The 19,893-nt window shown below is 35.6% G+C and overlaps 2 protein-coding genes across 4 annotated transcripts; both read right to left on the minus strand.

The window, feature by feature from the left end:
• Window positions 1-1,708: 1,708 nt before the first annotated feature.
• Window positions 1,709-5,645, minus strand: LOC131639366 (uncharacterized). 3 transcript variants are annotated; one of them, XM_058909866.1, is made up of 8 exons: window positions 5,482-5,645; window positions 5,255-5,377; window positions 4,968-5,137; window positions 4,781-4,855; window positions 4,266-4,327; window positions 4,104-4,190; window positions 2,290-2,466; window positions 1,709-1,970 (listed from the first exon to the last, which is right to left on the minus strand). In XM_058909866.1, the coding sequence occupies exons 2-8, from the start codon at window positions 5,375-5,377 to the stop codon at window positions 1,909-1,911; spliced, it is 756 nt and encodes a 251-aa protein (XP_058765849.1). In that variant the 5' UTR covers window positions 5,482-5,645; the 3' UTR covers window positions 1,709-1,908. The 3 variants fall into 3 exon arrangements, with proteins under 3 accessions (XP_058765849.1, XP_058765852.1, XP_058765850.1); XM_058909869.1 differs by having other exon boundaries at window positions 4,104-4,169; window positions 5,482-5,644; XM_058909867.1 differs by having other exon boundaries at window positions 4,104-4,172; window positions 5,482-5,642.
• Window positions 5,646-11,995: 6,350 nt separating this feature from the next.
• On the minus strand, window positions 11,996-19,180 carry LOC131639378 (uncharacterized). The gene is made up of 13 exons (XM_058909879.1): window positions 18,385-19,180; window positions 16,182-16,260; window positions 16,017-16,073; window positions 15,167-15,222; window positions 14,096-14,324; window positions 13,786-13,872; window positions 13,623-13,697; window positions 13,449-13,529; window positions 12,972-13,036; window positions 12,717-12,900; window positions 12,541-12,629; window positions 12,308-12,422; window positions 11,996-12,227 (listed from the first exon to the last, which is right to left on the minus strand). The coding sequence occupies exons 1-13, from the start codon at window positions 18,999-19,001 to the stop codon at window positions 12,186-12,188; spliced, it is 1,776 nt and encodes a 591-aa protein (XP_058765862.1). The 5' UTR covers window positions 19,002-19,180; the 3' UTR covers window positions 11,996-12,185.
• Between the last annotated feature and the right edge of the window lie 713 nt (window positions 19,181-19,893).

Below are 19,893 nucleotides of genomic sequence, written 5' to 3' on the forward strand. Positions count from 1 at the left end.
AAAGTAAAAGTGGATGTTGGTTAAAAAAGTAAGGGTAAAAGTGGGAAAAAATGATAAGTTATAAATTAAAAGCTATTTAACTTTAAGGCTCAAAATTTAGACACCAAAAAAATGAATTTTGACCACACCCGCCCTATTGTGAGTCTACGGATTCCATTACACTGTGGTTAGGGTTTATAAATGAGATTCTAAACATTGTTCTAACCCTGTTGTGAGTCTGCGAATTCCATTACATGGTGGTTAGGGTTTAGAAATGAGATTCCAAACATTGTCCTAAACTTCATCAGCTGAGCTTCTTGCGAATCGTTGGCGACTTGCCGTGATCTATTCTAAACTTTTGTTTCTTAGGTAAGCTCTAATTCTACCGGTTGCGAATCGTTGTAAAATCAAATTATATCTTCAGATTCTATTCATCTCTTTCTGTAACAGACATGACTATTGATAATGATAAAGAAGTCAATGTTTCTGATGCTTCATTTTTCATTGCCATAGACAAAAATCAAAAATCAGATAACTTTGAGCATTAATAAATTTATGTATTGATTCAGTTAGTAAATTTATGTAAAATGGACTTAGTGTTATAGACTTAGTGTTGTTCAGTAAGTAAATCTATGTATTGATTCAGTAAGTAAATTTATGTAAAATGGACTTAGTGATATTCAGTAAGTAAATTTTCAAAATTTACCAAAAAGTATTAAAGTATCCTATTAATCTAAGTCAAGTAAGCTCAATTCTGTAACTTAGCAATAGCAATGAAGTAGTCAAGATGTTTGTGTTATTTTGATTGTTGCTGATATAATTTTCTCTTTGAGAAATCTTTTTTGAAGAACGATCCAAAGGTATTTCAAATAGACGGTTGATGGTTGAACTGAATTTTAATGGTTGAAACTTTGATGCCTACCTACTGTTGTGGAAATGTAATTTATGTATTGATTTATGTATTGCATTGCTTACTTTAATGCACTGTTGAAAGTAAAATTTATGTGGTTTTCAAGATTTAAGCACTATTATTGCCTAATTGAAACTTGAATGCATAGTGTTGCCTAATCGCCTACTGTTGTGTTGTGGGTTTGGAAGATTCTAGCACTACTAGTGCTGTCTAATTTATTGTCTTTGTAAGATTATAAATTATATACAATAAAAGTATTTATAAGCTGTTATAATGAACAGGTAAACAATTAACACATTATATATAATAAAAGTCTTGTAAAAAACCGAATCATCTGAGCCAATCCAAACCTCAATGGTTTGGTTTGATTTTTTTTTTAAAGTCAACCGAATCAAACCGAACCGCATGTTTTTTCTCTTGCGGTTCAGATGATTTTAAACGTTAAAACCGTCCAAACCGCACTGCGAACACCCCTACCAAATACCAATAAGAGCCATAGTCAATTAGGCATTGAGGCTCGATATTCCTAGAGGCATGCTCGGTTTTCTATTTTCAATTATATAACGAATAGATTAAAGGGAAGATTAAGTATCATATACTGTGCTGACCATAATAGTCACAAGTATCAATCCTATGTTTGTATAATCCTATGTTGCAGAGACTAACTAGGCTACAAAAATGTGATATTCCTCTGTTTTTATAATCCTAGGCTACAAAAATGAGACTCGAACATGTATTGTTTGTTACTCTTATATGACGTAGAAATGAGACGTTAACTACAGTGCAAGCTCAGAAAAACTCAAGGCAGTGATGCCTATATAAGAAAAATTAACAAATTTGATTTTTTTTTTCCAAAGTCTAAACAAAAGAGATATATCTAACTCAACCTGTCGAACATAAAATTCTAGATGTTACAAGATAGAACTACAAAACCAAAACTGCAGGAACATAGCCGCAAACACGGAAGGACTCGAATAATACCAAATAGAATCAACAACACCGAGGCAATCCTCTTCTAACTAAGCAGCTGCTCCACGTCCAGCATCACGACCACGTCCACGGCCTCTTCCCCTTCCCCGACCTGCCAATAATTATAAAAATACTACACCATAAGCTTAAATTTTAGTTCAAAAGACAACACTACATATTATTTCAACAATAAACAAGCGGTAGCAGAAGTGCTTGCAAATTTTATAACTGGGCAAAGAAGACTGATAACTAAAACTAGAGAAAAAAATAGGTGAATTCATATTAAGTAGTAATTTTCTTCTGTCTCTTTATTAGGAAGCATCATGTTATGCAAATAGCACTCAGCAAAATATTAGACTGAACTAGCACATAACTGGTATCGAATTTCATATGATATTACAATTAATAAATTTGTGCCCTCGCATGCTTACCACGTGGTGCAGGTGGTGCATCATATTCACCATTGTCATAATACCCAACCGGCTGGGCACCATAGCCGCGTCCTCGTCCCTGGAAAGCACGACCCCATGCACGGCCACGTCCTCTGCCACCATAGCCACGTCCGCCATCCCAACCATCACCATATTCCATACCCCCATTGTAGATTCCTACAAAGAATTAATTATGTAGTAATCAGAAAAAAAATTATATTAAAAGAAACATTAAAAAGGTTTAGAGAAAGATCATTCTATAATCTATAATACTGCGTCATATTGAAAAACTACTTATTAAACAGAATCTTTGATTGAGATATTATCTTATTTTCTTATAAGTAAATATTCCCAACTTCCTTGCATATATACTTGATGTAGTTAGTTAGATGTAGGCCGTTCAGCACCAAAGCTCATCTCTATAATAACTATTTAATTTCCTTTCTACAATTTTCATTAAAAATACGACATGTTGATAGCTAAACTCTCAAGCTATTCAGCACCAAAACCTTATTCTCAAGTTGGCATCAAAGCTCAGTCCAGTATCATTGATACTAGCAGTCACGGCGAGCCCCTCAACAGAACTGCAGTAGACAGTTTTATCGTTCTTCAAAGCACAGCTGTCAAAAGCTAGCAGGTCCGTTACCGTGTGAAGGATCCAACCTCCCCGCAGCCTGAACAACTCGAATCCAACATTTTCAAGTTAAAGATCTAGGGCAGCTGCCGTGTGAAGGATCCAACCACCCCGCAGCCTGAACAACTCTAGTCCAACATTTTCAAGTTAAAGATCTAGGGCAGCTGCATTTACCTCGGTATTGAGGTAACCTAATCAAAGGCAGGAGTTGCCTTTTCTCTAGAGAAAGTATACTATCAATATCTTAGAGGAAATCAGTATGTTTGATTGCATACATAATGATATTACTAAAGATCCGAATGTCAAACTACAACCTAATCAAGGAGTCCTTTTCAAATCTAGAAAGGTACAAGAGGTTAATAAGGGAAGCTGAATTATTTGATCATGATGTAATCAGATATTTTCGTAAGCAGTTAGCATTGGTGGTCAATTCCTGAAATCTCCTGATAGCCATTAGGATGCAGTGATTAGAATTGAGATACATTAAAGGAGCCACCAGTAAAGGATTTGTTTGCACATACATAAGCAATCCTGATACTGCTGCACATGTATATATATTGGGCAGGTTGTCTATCTAATAGATGGCCACTCCATATCTAGATTTTATGGTCTTATATGAGACACTTTTGAAAATTAAGCACTAGAAGTCCCATTTGCGATAACCAAGTTGTCCTACATATTGCCTCTAATTCATTTTTTCATGAGCAAACTAAGAATATTGAAATCAATTGTCATTTTATCAGTGAGAAGTTTGTGTCTAGATAAATTGCAACATCTTTTGTTGGTTCTAATGATCAATTAACAAATATTCTCACAAAATCTCTTTGAGGGTCATAGATAGTTTGCAATTGACAAGCTTTGAAGCATACAATTAATATGATCAAGCTTGAGTGAGAGTGTTGAGATATTACATAATAAATGGAATACTTGATTGAGATATTATTATCCATATTTTCTTCTATGTAAATATTTTCTATTTCCTTGTGTATATGTCTGATGTAATTAGTTAGGTATATGTCAGGTTTAATCCCTATAATCAGGGGATTTCTTTGAACAAATTTTCTTTATAAAGACAAAATGTTGAGAGTTAATCTCTTACACTACTCAGCACCAAAACCTTATACTCAACTCAAACCATACAATTATAGTTAAATAAGCAAAACAAGGTACTGAGCAATACCTCTACCTCTGCCCCTTCCCCTTCCCCTTCCACGACCACGCCCCCTTCCACGCATCCTTGGTGAGCCTTCTGTATCAAAATTTATAGCTAAAATTTACACATGCCATAATAATTACAGCTTTTCATTCTTTTAAAATATCTAAGAAAAGATTATGAATTCACCTCCTTCCTCTTCATATTCATTCAAAGGTTTTACTTGATCAGCCGGTATAGGAGGTTGATATCTGCATGAAGAAAAACAATTAAGAACTTGCCACAGAGAATACATTTAAAGAAATAGCAAAATAATATTCCAAACATAGTGTGAAAGACAGCCAGATTTGTATAAAATATAAATGATGGCTGAACATTAATACTTAAAGAATTGAACATTTAATATAATCCGTTAATTAGAAAAGATGAAAATTAAAAGTACTATCAGAAACTAGAAACTAGAAACTGATAGACTACTAGGTTAATGAAAACAAACCCTTCCATCAATCTACATTGAAGCCAGGTAACAATAAGTACAGCAGCACGGCACATGTAGTATTACCACACTACCAGAAGTCTAGGGATCTAACTTGCTATGAAGCATTGACACAACTCAAGTAGTTTAAATAAAAATATGTAAGCTTATTAAAAGACAAAGCATCTGACAAAATAATTTAGAGCTACAATATAATGGAAGTCCTTACCCTGTTGAGGACGTATCCAGCTCTTTCTTCGACAACGTAATTGTGATCATTGAAACATGTCTCGTAGTTTCCAAACTGTGCAAGCAAATCACAAAACAGAAAACACAAAACAAAAACAATCACACCCATGCATACATAAATCATTCATTAAATCAGCATAACGGAAACAAACAACAGTTAGCCATACGGAAGAAGGCCTTCTTCAAGTGGTTCCCAAGTGTCGGTTATATCGGTCGATCCAATAACTGTGTTCTGATGCAGACCAACAATCCTTCTCTTTATTAGCTCAGTAATCGTTACAGTCTTATTAATTGCACGTCCCATCGCTTTCAGAACGATTTCATCAGTTCCTTTCTCCTACACAAAACACATGCAGTGCAAAATTCAACCAAAATTAAACACTATCGATAATAAATCCTACCAAAAGTACTTCAATCAAGAACAAGAAAAAGAATGCATAAAGTTATAACTAACCTGAAAGAGAGTTGTAGCATAGGTGATATAGTTCCTCATCCGTCCTTGAGTAGTAATGCGGATCTCATTTTCGTTAATTGGAGTATCTGCTTTCGGCTTCTCCACCCTCTGGTATCTATCCATCTGAACACAGAAACAAAAATCAATTAATCAGAAATATTGAATCGAATCGAAGCATTAATTGAAGAATCTAGGGTTTATAATATCAGAGAGAGAAAGAGAGATACCGTTTGTGTTGTGCGTGAGTGAGATGGAAGCGAGGGTTGGGTTGGTGGCTACGGGGCGAATGTGTCAATGTTATTATGAGTTTGGGGATATGGATGTTATTTGTGGTTTCGATTTCAGGCCGAGAGCGAGAGAGAAAAAGTTACAGTCAGGGATTGGAATGTGTATGTATGGAAAAAAAAAGGCCCAAGCAGAATGAAAGCCTGATGCGGTCATATCGCCGGTTAGATCGCTAAACTCATCTGGACCATTCCTGTCCTAACAGTTATCCATTGGGCTTTTGTGGCCTAGCCCACTTATTAAAAATTAATATTACGTTTTTTTTTTATAAATTCTAAAAATAAAAAATAAATAACAGTTTATCTTTACTTTTCTCCAATATAATAATTTGGTTATGCAATGATTTTACGACTTTTGTCTTTTACATTGTATTAAACGTCTATTTAGCATATAATTAAATTTGTTTATTTTAAGTGAGTTGTTATTGTAAAATTGACTAAATGTGAGTTAAATTTAAAGTAATTTATATTTGAATACACAAAAAAAAAATTGAACAATAAAATATAATTTAAAAATCAAAGCTACAAATTTTAACTTTAAATTAGAATCATTTATAAACCTTATACGTGTGGGAAACAAGTATATGAAAGGTTGGATTCCTACGCCTTGCTAGGAGTGTAGTTCGATGCATGAGAGATTAAAATCCAGAGAAAAGGAAGGTGGGTAAACCCATAAGACCTTACCTTGAGGGATATATTCCCAAAAGCGGGAAGGCAGGTAAACTAAAAAAAACTTACCTTATTGGGTCGCGAGTAGTAGTTGTCAAGGACATTCAAAACACTGATCAGACCAAAGGTTTGTCAAGACTTTGATAATTGAAATCCGTAGCTCCCATTGTTCTTCATGGCAAGTGTGGTTAGGTTATCAATTTTCCGCGTTTTGTGGGAGCGGTAGGACATATAACTCGGATTGTATACTCGTGAGGCACTAACCAAAACTCTTATAAGTTAAAGCAGGATGATCAATGATATGCACACCTTACTTGATAGTTGAAGAATACATGTGCAGTCCATAACCTCTGAGCTACGTGGGAGTAATACACTCTTGGCTCAGTCTGGATGTAGGGGACCATGCGTAGCTAGGCTCCTGTGGGATGGTAGTGGGATAGACCATGGTCTTGTACTATGCTTATGGGAGGTCTTGTGTAATCCTTGTTGTATGAGTGTTGTAAGGGTTATACCGTCATGAATTTCGCTTGTTCGTTAGAGTCTTAGAGCGTGATAGTGCATGAGTACTTGAGTTAAGATTTTACGTACAACCACCACACGTCCAACCCTGAGTAGTGTCCATGTGTCACCGGTAATCGAAACCATAATAAGATGGGTATGACTTATATCGTGAGGCTTATGTGCAAGCACTTCATTCTTCTATTTCAACGTGTGTTATCTTAGTTCTCTGTTTGTTGAAATATGATGAGATAGGCGTATTCTCGATGATCGGCATCTAATATCAAGTAGGTAATCTCGACGAGTTTTTCGTGAAGAAATCAAAGAAAGGCATGAAGGTTGAGAAAAACACAAGAAATGGGGTTTGAATTGGGTTTTCAAAATATTTTTTTTAGAAATTCTATTTAATCAAACACTTAAGATAGAAAAGATATAGAAAGAGGGAAGAATGACATTTTCGGTTTATACAAGTTCACCTTAAACATAGCTAATCTTGTCCATCCATCAAGGTAATTTCGCCTTCAAAACGACTTAATCCACTAATCTTGAAAGATTACAAACAACCTCTAGGAGTCTTGAAAGACACCTTAGCCCTCTCAAGTATACAGACTAACAATCTAGTCACTTGAGGAAAACAAATCTCAAAAGATTTACAATTGAAACTGTTTACAAATAATGCTTCTAGATAAGCAAATGAAATAAAGTTTAAGAACAATTGATTACACATAAAAAATGAGCAACAACTCTTTGTGTTCTTGAGATTTTCTTGAAATTAATATCTCTCTTTGGAGTGTTTTAATAGTATATCGTAAGTTACTTTCTCTTCTTTTTCTTTCACGTTTGATGTTTCAAAATATTTTCAGCAGCTTCGCAAAACTTCTATGTTCTTAAATGGTGAGTGTTTATATATATAGTCCTAAAAAGTAGATCGTTGAGAAGGACAAAACGTCGCTTTCCATACCAACTAGCATAACGGCTCAAATGAGATCGTGGGAGACAAAGAGCACACAATTCCTTTGGTCGTATATACATCCTTGTAGTAGTGGAGAAGGTAATGTACTGTGGCACAAATTTTCTTCTAGCGCAAGTTTCTGATCTTTCCTTCTTAAAGATATACTTCTGATCTGAAGTAGTGAGAGCATGGAAGAGACCAAGTAACGTGAAAACATTCAAGAGTAATAGAGTCTTCAGAGTCAGAACATTGTCATCAGAATTGAACGTAACAGCTTATCTGAATAACAAATTAGGGGTATACATGGGTTGTATAAACCCAATAAACCTAGTAAAACCCACCCAAACCGACCCAAAAAAGTGGATTGGGTTGGCTGTAGGGTGAATACGGTTTTCAAAAATGAAAATTCAATCAAAATAGTTGGGTTATGGATAAACTCACACCCAACCCACAAAACTCGTGAGTTATTGAGTGACTATATTTTTTTGCCCTTTTTTGTAATTTGACAAGTGATGACTTTGATGTTTTTAATTTCAACTGCTTCAATTTCAACCCTTTGAACATATTTTGTTTAGTAAGTAATTATTTAAACTTATTTGGGATGTCACACTTTGATTATTTTGATGCTAATTCTAGTAAGTAGCAAGTATTTAATCAATTTTAGGTTTTACTATAATGTAACTTTGGTTTTTATAAATTTGTTTATGATAAATTTTACTGTACGTATAGACATATGATGTTTAAAAAAATAGGGGTAATATGTTAAACTATTTATTAAGAAAAAATGTGACAACGCTGATGTTACTTCAGAAACGGATGAATAGTTCTTCTGAGTTGTGCCAACGCTGATTTTGATGATCTTTCCAGATGACTATCCATAATCAAACAAAAAATTATATCTGCATACTAGAGAAAGTATTAGAGTACAAAATTATTACATATAAAATATATGTATTATAATTATTAAAACTAAAGACTGAATGCTGAACTAAATCTTGTTCTTACAAGGCATGCTTATAGGAGATGGATGTGGAATCTCTTAGTACCTCATAAGTGATGTTATATTGGAATCATGTCGAGGGGTGAGGCACTAGTTGTGTGTAGTTGGGGTAACATTGACAGATGATACGAACACTGATAAAGTTATCAGTGACCGAATTGTAAGCCTCATTGCACGGTTAAAGGATCTCTTAGGAAATGAGTTATTGGCAATGTTGATATACGAGAATCGTTATTCGGTGCATGGCAAAGTACTAAGAGTATTGGAAGTCTAAACTAGAATATGTGTTTTTGACTCATGGAGCTTTGCAGACCCAGTGCAAGGAAATAAGAGCTACGGACTCTAGAAGAATCGATGATCGAGTAATCAGAGTGCCGCATCAGAACGAGTATGACTTGTAGAAGAGTTGAGGATAGTCAAGTGTTAGGATAGTGGCATATGAAAGATGGTGTGGTATGAGAAGTATAACATCTTGCGTGGGAAAAAGGTCAGAAATAGAGAAATTCTTAAACCAGAAAGGATTTGAGAAATCATAGAGAAATCAAGACTATCAATGATTAGAAGTTGAAAGCTTAAGTATGTCAAGAGAGTTGGCCAAGCCAGAGAAGGGCACTCTGGGAGTTGATAGAAGCTCCGCAGTCGAGCGAAGTCATGGTTTAGCTAGAGTTAGATATGCAACAAGTGTTTCCACCCTTGATCAGGCAAAATTCGAGGACAAATTTCAATTAGGGGTGTGATAACCTAGATTCTCTAAGCCATGTTATCATTCCACTAAGTAATAAAATTGTATCTAATGAGTGGATTAAGAGCTTAATCTAGTCATCCTAACCACAAATTAAAAGAAGTGGCATGTTTAGTAATGAACTTAAATGCCAGGGGCAAAAGGGTATTTTTCGAGGCTAACTGTTTAAGTAACTTGGTAGAAATAAGACCTCACTTTCCCATTCTCTTCCTCTCTCTAAGTTCATAAATTTTGAAGAGAAATAGATAGTTGAGTGAGAGAGAGAAATAGCTCGTGAGAAAGAGTAAAGGAGATGAAGGAGAGAGAAAATAAGTCAAAGAAATCAAGATCAAGCCAATGCATTTAGGATTCTTAAAAGTGCTTAAAGAATATCTTCAAAGAGAAAGCTTATGAGTATTATCATCCTCATCATCCTCTCCTCGAGTTCAAGTCTGAATTAAAGGTGGGGCTCTAGATAATTTAGTATTTAGGGATTTTAGAATGGTTTCCTAAGAAATTGCATGTTGGGGATTCCGTTTTCTTACTTGTTTCCATTGTATTATTGTTGTAGTGATGCATGTGAATTGATGTTGCTTGATCCTTGTGATTTGCTATTGTGATGTTGAATGTGTTACATGTAGTAGTAGGATCATGTTAGGAGTAAATGTTCATAAATGCATGTGGTTTAGAATTTAGTGAAACATGTTGAAAACCCTAGTTTATGATTAGGGATGGCAACGGGCGGGTCGGGGACGGTTATTATCCCTCCCAAACTCAAATTCCCAAACAATACCCGTTCTCCACCCCAAACTCAAACGGAGATGGAGAATTAAAACCCAAACCCGACCCAAACGGGTTCGGGTTGGGTTCTAATATTCCCGCCCCGCCACCATCCATTTGGTGAAATCAATTTTTTTTAATAAATATACTTATTTTTTCCAAAATTAAATTAAATTACATTATAAATAATAAAATAAAACAATTTCAAAAAAGTTCATACATACATTTAAAATATTTTAAATAATAATACAAATCAAAATATCAAAACATTGACCACATACTTAATATTCTAAATTATCAAAAATAAATAATACTCCCTCTAGTCCCATTTATAAGAAAAGATTCTCTTTTTAGATACATTGAATAAATAATGTATCTGGACAATATGTTGTCTAAATACATTATTTATTCAATGTATCTAAAAAGAGAATCTTTTCTTATAAATGGGACCAGAGGTAGTAATATATAATGAAATAAACGGGGCGGATTCGGGGTGGGTACTAATGTCCCCATTACCCGACCCGTATCCATATTTTGTAATTGGGGAAATCCAAATCCAAACCCACCCCCAGTCAAAGCGGGTTTTTTCCGTCAACTTCGGAGCGGAGTCAGGTGGGTGCCGGCGGGTATGGATTTTGTTGCCATGTCTATTTATAATTTTCTAAAAAACAATGAATGTCGTGGTTTGACGTATTGCATGTTCTGATTTTTAATATGAAATGAACCACAATGCATTAGAGGAACAATTAAGGTGTTTATGTGTTGGCAATGCTTGAATTTATGGGTTGAAAATTAGGATTTTTGATGATCTTCATGTGAACAATCGATTGATTGTTCACGACAATCAATTGTATTCTTAAAGATGGATGGATTCTGGAAATTCCCAAGAAAGCAATCGATTGACTCCTTGTATCAATCGATTGATGCTCGAAAATTTTCCAAATATCTTTTATAGAAATGCACTTAGGGCAGTCGAATGATCCCTTTCCAATGACTATATAGTTATTTTCCATGACTATTCATTAATTCATATATGTAGGTAAAGTAATTCAAAAAGAGACTTTTTGTTCAATAGCCAATTATTTTCCAAGATAGTTATTTACACTTCTCTGCATTCTTCTTGAGATTAATGCTAGATCATCTTCATCCTCTGAATGTGATTTTGTATACTCATCAATTATGCTTTGAGAGGATAAGATTTTAGTGCGGGCTTCAAATTTTTTTTGGTTATTAAAGCTATCATTTTTCCTTTTCTTTGTAGTGTATTCTCACTAAGAATACTTTCACGAGTGCGAAGAGATCACATGAGTTCTTTAATTTGTAGTACTTTTAGGTTTTTTAATTGTGAAATAGCATTTACCACATGTCTCCAAATTTTTGGAAGACATCTTATAATTTTATGGACTCTTTCTAACTCTCATGTCAATTTGTTCCTCTTTTAACATGACGGGTGCCTTCATGATGGATTTTGAGAGCATCTCATATGTCCTTTGCAACTGCGCATTCTTCAATTCTATCATATTCATCCCTGCTAAGAGGGAATGATAAAATAAATTGAGTGTTTGAGTGTTTGAAAATTTAAACGAGAAAGAAGGGCAGGACTTTGAAAAAAGAAAATGATTGAATGAAAAGAAAATGTCGCCACTTTCTCAACCCTTCCTCTTTTTCTCTCTCTTTTTTGAAGCCTCTTAAATTAGACACCACTGGCAAAATCTCTATACTACATTTTACCATCGCAAATTTTACACCTTGGCTGTTCAATAAATATAGAAAATAGTACTCCCACATCGTGAGTGAGTATTGTAACCACGAGTAGAATAGAGTCGAAAACAGTGTATAAAATACATTAAAATACAAAATAGTCAATTATTAATCATGACTATCACCACAGTTGAATTTCTGTAATCATACATCTAATGATACAAGTCACCAATCTGAATTCATACACTTAAACTCCATCTTTGAAGTCTGAGAAAAATAAGCAGAAAGTTGTCTTTAAGAGTCACAAAAAGCCTGGAAGCAGTTCTTCACACAACCCCTTTAAACTTAGCTTCATATACCTGAGGTTGCTGCAACAACGACAAAAAATCATTAAAATTCTTGTTTGAAGGAAAAGGGGCGTGGAGCAGGATAATAGACTTGTGCTTACCATGTATATAGCTGAAATCATTTTGCGTGCAAACCACCGCATGTGCATCGCACGCTGAGCAGCACTTGCTGCTTCCACTGTTTCAAACATCAAATATACAAAACCTGCACTATTCCTGGATACAAAATTGAATCAATTAATAAAAAATCGCAGCTATGCACAAAATGATATTGGAAATAAAAAATATATGGAATGGAGTACAAGTATATGAGTGCACTAATTTGCAAACTTACTTGTCGACATAGATATGCTTCACCCGCCCATATTTAGAACACTCTTCTTCTACATCTTCTTTGATGTCTAGATCAAAATCTGGCTCTGTCTGCAGACCGTAATAACGGATATTAGTAATAATTCAGTTAAATGAAACTATATACTAGACTGTAATCAATCCGTTAAAACTACTAACCTCAGTGGTTGGATCAAACATATTCTTCAACAGCAAACAGTTGCTGGGGGTTCCGACAGGTTCGGCCACTTGGGTAGGCATAAATTGAGTTGGAAGAGCTAGTGCTGGTATTAATCCAGGATTACCAATAGGCAAACTAATAGCCTGCTGGGCAGGAACTGAGCCATTCATGGGTAAGCCAATGCTGCAGTTTTTGGAATATGTTAAGATAATGGGCATATTTAAAGAATATAATAGTAAAATATTTAGATGAACCTTGCAGCGATTCCAGAGCGATCCAACTTCTGCATAAGCAATGCTCTTGATTGTGCATTTAAAGCCTGTTTGTATAAAAGTAAGAAAAAGCACGATAAATGAGAACGGTACTCATAACTAGGAAGTGAATTGAAATAAAAGAACCCCGGTAGAAAAAGTGATAATAGCAGCTCTTCAATACAAACACTCGGCCCAAGATAGGGGGCAAAAGTTGCAGTTTCTGACTAAAACATCGGCGCCAACACTCAATAGAACTAAAACTTCAATACACTTACCAAGTCTATATAAACAATTAAGCTAGAACTTACAGTTACTAAAAGAATAATGAAAATTTGAAATAAACAAAACTTCTTGTCAATAGCCCTAACAAGCTGAGCAAATAATCATCAACCTAAGTAGATTTAATCTATGAGATAGAGATTTAAGTGACACATTGTCCTGTGGAAGCTATTCATTTAGATTTATGTGTAGACTTACCAATCCGCCTTCATCATCATCAAAATCTGCAGATTTTGCTGTTGTATCTTGGCCTCCAACATGGTCTGCTACAGATGAAACCTGTTTCAGAAACAACATTAGTTACAAAATATAAGGACAGGCAAATAGACCCACACAGAAAAAGTTAATATAAAACAAGGTGAACAAATCTACCTTGATAGTTCTGCCAGCAATTTCCAATTTTCCATTTAAACTCTGGGCAGCTTTGGCATGCTCTAGGTGGGCAAACTATCCAAGGATTGATAAGGGAAAAGGGTAAGTAACAGTATTTTATCAGAAACAAAAAAAAAAATTAAGTGAAGTGTCGGTAACGAACTTGAATAAATCCAAAACCCTTGCAATGTCCTGTCTCCAGGTCAAGAGGCAGTTGCACAACCTCCACAGTACCAAATGGCTCAAAAATCTAAAATTAAAAAAAAGAAAAAGTCAGAAGCTTATCAGGGACAAATTATCAAACAAAAGATTCTTATTAGTTAAAGTCTGACATCAGGCTAAATCAATTCGGAAGAAAACTATTTTGTTGTTTTGACCGGTATATTTTCAAAAAACCATTTAGCACTGTCATTTCAAATTCCTAGCAATGGATGGCACTGACAAGATTCACTGGACAGAAAAAACAAAATTACCTCTCTCAACTGGCTCTCAGTCATATTGAAATGAAGGTTCCCCACATACAGTTTTCTGTCCACGGCTCCATATGGTCCGACCACACCAGCAGCTCCAGTAGTAGTATTTGATTGAACTAGGTTCTTTTCAGCCTCAGAAGGTTTGACCATTACAGGTTGTCCAAGAAGAAGTTGACCAGAGAGAGCAATTGCCATTGGCACTGACATTGCGTCGTAAAATTCAATATACCTGCAACCTCATCAAATACTTGCATCAACTTTTCAGAACTACAATATACAAACAGTTGCAATCAAAACTTACAAAGCATAGCTAAGAGATGTAGTGAAACAAAAACTCTAGTGAAGACAGCTCAACCAGAGTATCTTTTGATGTATCTGACTCATGTAAAGAAAGTGTTAGTCTGACGGTAAAAAACACATACTGAAAATATATTTCAATCAAGAAATAATAAGAAAAGACCAAATGAGAGAGGAAAGACTGCATTAAACCAACAAGATTGGGAGGATTAGGAAGCCAGCAATTCATCTTCACTTGTGTGCAAGAAATATTCATTTTTCAGGAAACATAACCAACTTAAAGCTGACGAAGTACTGTGCCTCACTAGTCAAATCAATTCTAAGAGACAGACAAACCAATTTCATGAGCATCACATCTAACTGGCTATTCCCACCCCCAAAAAAGAGGAGAAATAAAAGAAGGAAGGAAATGCAGGATAAAACTTCCTCCTCAAACTTATCAGGATAATATACCTCATAATCAGTTCAAGTGATATAAACTGAAAAGGCTCCACAACATAAGAAAGAAATCCTCACTGTGTGTGTATGTCAACATAGAGGAAACAAATTGGGAATGGACCAAAATAAAACCAGGATCATGTCATCTACCTTGAGTACGCAGCATGAATTGAATAAACATGTGTGCAAGGTATTCCCATCATCCCTCATCATTATCGCATTGCTAGTTCATTTAAGAGTACAGTTAAACAAGATTCTTGAAAGTTGATATCCTAATACCACAATAGTGCATGCATATGAAAAGTGAAATAAAATATTTTACAATTAAGAGCATACCCAACTCCTTTAGATCGTCTTGAGTTCCTATCCATGATCAGACGGACATCTCTCACCTGGAAACGAGGTACATCAGAAATAAAAAATAATTGAGTAAATATCACTAGACAAAGTAAGTAAAGATACAAGACATTCACACCAAGGAAACAAACAACTACAGCTCAATTTGGCTTGACTTTTTTTAACTTTTCCTTAAAAGAAGCTAGGCCAAACATAATCTTTAAAAAGATCTTATGTAAAAAAGGAACTTATTTTTTTATAAATAAAAACTATATATAAAGAACTTTTCAAATCAAGTAGAAAACCTTTGATATTTTATCTCTTTTTTTATTATTATACTCAAATTCTATATAAAAATACCTTTTAAGCTAAAAAACACACAAAACAATCTTATTTTTATTTCTAATGTTCTTTTTTTGGTTTAACTTAAAAGTAGTTTTTAATGCCAAAATAAGTAAGGCCAAACATAGCCTACATCCAGGAAATGGAAATATTTAAATATAACAACCACTAGTGCACTTCCCACATTGATACAGAATGTTGAGCACAATACAGTCCTAGATAACTTGAAACTGGAGAAGGGGATCTATGAAGCACTGACACAGACGGACACTGACACCACTAATAATTTAAGAAAATGTGGGACACCTGACACTTCTTAGAAATGTCTTAGAAGTGTCGGTGTTAACACACTCAATCATATATTATGTGAAATATCATAAAATAATAATATATGTTAGCAGTGCACAGTATATACACTCGAGCGACAGAAAGTTCCAATGGAAACACTAATTACCTCACAAATTTTAAATAGTAAAAACAGATAATAAATTAACAAAAATCAACTGACCTTGCCAGCTTTTGAGAAGAATTCATAAACATCTCTTTCTGTTGCCTTTAAGGGCATCTGAAATCATCACAACACATTGGCAATAATCAGAACAGGACACCAAATACTCAATTATATCATATCATATAATCCAAGACAAAAACAGAACAGAGCCAACCAAATAACCTGATAGGCAAAAACAGTTCTTTGATCCCTTTCTGGATCTGCCTCAGGCTCCACAGCTTCCTTCTTCTCCCTAAGTCTCCTGCAATTCACATTAAAATACAACCATTACATGCATAGAAAAGTTCAGCAAATTCGAACCTGATATTCAGAGTTCAGATTGTATAATTCATGACATTGTAATAATTTATACTTAGTATTCTGTGTAGCTTATTTATATACATGTATAGTTTTTAACCTAGTGTTAGTATGCTAAATTGTAAGACTAACTGAATTCAAGCAAAAATTAAGTAACAACAACTGTTAAAAGAGTTGTGCCTCTCTACATGATTCATTTCGGTTCAGTCAGCTAATGTAATGAAAACATATTCATGGATTATAGCCCAGATCCTCTCAAATTCTCTCTTCCAACTTCCTCGTTTTGTTCTTGAATTTCTCTCATTTTCTTATTAAAGTTACTTCAAACAATCATAAACCTAAACCTACTTGGCTAATATTAAGCCCAAAACAGTAATCTTGAGAGGGTAAAGGTCTCAAAATTTAACTGTAGACATCACTTCAGAATCTATTGTTATACTCTCAAATTAACACTCGCAAGTCGCAACCATGCAGACTAGAGCAGAGAAGGGCATTTCCCATCCCTGATTGGTGCCTACTTTGTTAAAGGAACGCACAGAATCAAGCACAGCTAAGCAAGCTTTGGCAGAACCTCACTGGTTTACTGCCATGAAAGAATATGACATGTTACTTCAAAATCAGACCTGGTCTCTATTTCCTCTCCTCTAGGCTGCAAGTGGGTTTTCAAAAATAAAGAAACCCGGATGAGACCATTATTGCAGCCAGGATAGTTGCTAAAGGACTTCATCAGCAACAAGATTAAGAATCTCTAGGATGGAACTCACACGACTGATTCAAAGGGTATCTCCTCTCCTTCCATGATAACAATTCTAAAATTGTACAGATTTGGAGCCAACTATTTGCATGATCCTACTTTCTACAGTTCAATTGTTGGTGCCCTAGCAATATGCCGATAAAACCCAGCATGAGATCAATTTGCAGTGAACAAATCAAGCCAGTTCATGTCATGACCACTGGAGAATCATAGAAAGGCAGTCAACAACTCAAGATCACGCTGAGGTATCTCAAGAATCATTGGAACCCATGGGTTGCTGCTGCAAAAACCTTACCACACAGCTGACTTGAGCCAGCCAGTCCCTCTTAAAGCTTATTATGGTGCAGCCTGGCCTCAGGTGATCGGAAATCAACTTCAGAACCCTGCATTTACTTTGGCCAAAATCTGGTATCTTTGTGGTCTAGAAAGAAGACCTACTTTGTGCGCTTGATGACTGAGGCAGTGTACAGAATTTTGGCAAATACAGCTGCTGAAAATTCTCTGTTTGCAATCATTGTTTGCAGAACTGCACATTTCCATACAGATTCCTCAGATTATGTGTGATAACTTGAGCACTGACTAATCATGATATTGCAAAACATTTTGATGGTGTCCATTTAACAAGGATACACCCTAAAATCAGTCCTGGTTGGTTGTAGAGCTAATGAACCTATAGAATCAATTTATCTATTAAATGAAATCACTATTTACTAGTATATCTGGGTAGATTATGTATGAATGTTTTGTGAAAATATAATTTCATTGTTAGTTAAAAATGGGATGTGGTCTTTTTACATCAAACCCATCTGGTAGTATGGTTGTGTTGTTCAAGAAATGGATAACTAGGTGGACGTAATGTATGCCTGGGATGATAATAACGCGGTATAAAGTAATAAACAGGGTTTCACAGAATCTAATGGGTGGTGACAGTTTTCAATGATACGCCGTAAGCTTGTCAAAAATTGCATTAAATAATTGAATAACCGGGGAGCAAAAGGAACATAGTTAAGCCAAGTAATGTTGCAGCGCAATAAAATTCATTCGTAAGGAGTGTGCATCAAATAAACAGTCAATTTAGTTGTGGCATATCTGATAAACAACACAGTTGCTCATTTACCAATCAAATTTAACAATTGTCACCACAAGCTAACAACTAAACCTAAGCCAAAAACAATTGTCACCACAAGCTAACAACTAAACCTAAGCCAAAAACACTTGCAAAGCTACGACTACCCAAAAACAAAGCAAAAAGTTTATGTTAAAAACAGAATTAACAAACAGGAATGAAGATTAAGGTACGGGAAAGTGTGTTACCTGCTATCTCTCATGTCAAAATCCCGTTCTCTAACACTATCACGCTCAGAACGACTTCTGCTCCTCCGGGACCTGTCTCTCTCCTCCCGTTCCTTCTCTCTATCTCGTTCAGAACGACTTCCGCTTCTCCGAGACCTCTCCCTCTCCTCCCGTTCTATCTCTCTTTCTCGCTCGGAACGACTCTTGCTTCTCCGGGACCTTTCTCTCTCCTTTTCCTTCTCCTTCTCCCTCTCCCTCTCCCTCCTTTCCCTATCTCTATCCTTGTCTCTCCTATCTTTCTCCCTGTCCCCATCCTTCTCCCTGTCTCGGCCTCGGTCTCTGTCTCTGCTACTCCTCTCACCGTCTCTATCTCTGTCTCTATCCCTATCCCTGCCACTCCTACGACGCTCCTTGTCGCGGTCATCATCCCGATCCCTATCCTTCCTGGAGACATGTTCATCGTCTTCGCCACTGGACCTCTTGCTCCTCTTCAATTCAGCGCCCTCTTCGATCTCATCGCGCTTTCTGTAGCTCCGTTCGGTCCTGTCGCTACTCTCCCTCCCCTTCTTAGAAGAATCTTTCTCTTCTAGCTCCTCCTCCACAGTCTTCTCCAGATAATCGTACTCGTCGAAATCCATGGAAGCTTCGTCTCTCAATCCCAAACTCTGAAATTGAGAATTTGAGATTGAAATTGAGAATCTCAAATTTCTAGGGTTTTACAGTTTTGGGGTTTCTTTTCCTATTCGGGCTCAGATAGATAGTAAAGAAATAAACACCGCTAATACTTTGTACTTTGTAGTTTGTACACTTCCTCCACGCTCCGCACTCTATCGAGCTTGTTAAAAGTCACCAAATAAATAAATCATTAACAATTTTGTGCCAAGCTCTAAATGTTCACTTTAAACAAATTTAGGTGTTGTTTTTACATTTTTATAAAATAAAATATATTTTAAAAAGAAAATAGAAATAGATTTTAAATATATTTTATAAAAATTGTTTCGGTCACAAAACGAGGGATTAATGGTAACTCTGACGTGCGTCATGGGAAGATGTCTTATGAGATTTGACTGTGAGTAGTGGATTTGCAGCATTTGCAGCTCGGACCATGTGTGAGACCCTTTTGGTGAGATTTCTCTTGTTTGGTAGCTTTATCTTTATGTAACGATGTGTTGGGTTGGGTCCTTGTAATTTGGTCTGTCTTAATGAGCCTTTAGTCGTCTCGGAATAGTTGCTCCTAAGTCCTTGTTATCACAAGTGAATCAAATATTGCATTAGAAGATTTAGGGTTGACCACCGGTCACTCTTCTTTGTCGTCTTGGATTATTTGAGCAGGTTTTTGACTTGGAGAAGGGGAGCGAAAAACTCTATTGAATGGGAGTAGGTGGTCTTGGGGACACGCTAATTAAATATTTATATCGTCATCAAAATATTTCGCATCGTGGGTTATACACATAACTTTGATTCTAGAGGCCAAGATGAACTTTTTATGACACTTGAGTGTTGCATGAATCGAGTTTGAATCAATATAGT

This window comes from Vicia villosa, unplaced genomic scaffold (assembly GCF_029867415.1).
Source record: "Vicia villosa cultivar HV-30 ecotype Madison, WI unplaced genomic scaffold, Vvil1.0 ctg.002607F_1_1, whole genome shotgun sequence".
NCBI lineage: Eukaryota > Viridiplantae > Streptophyta > Magnoliopsida > Fabales > Fabaceae > Vicia > Vicia villosa.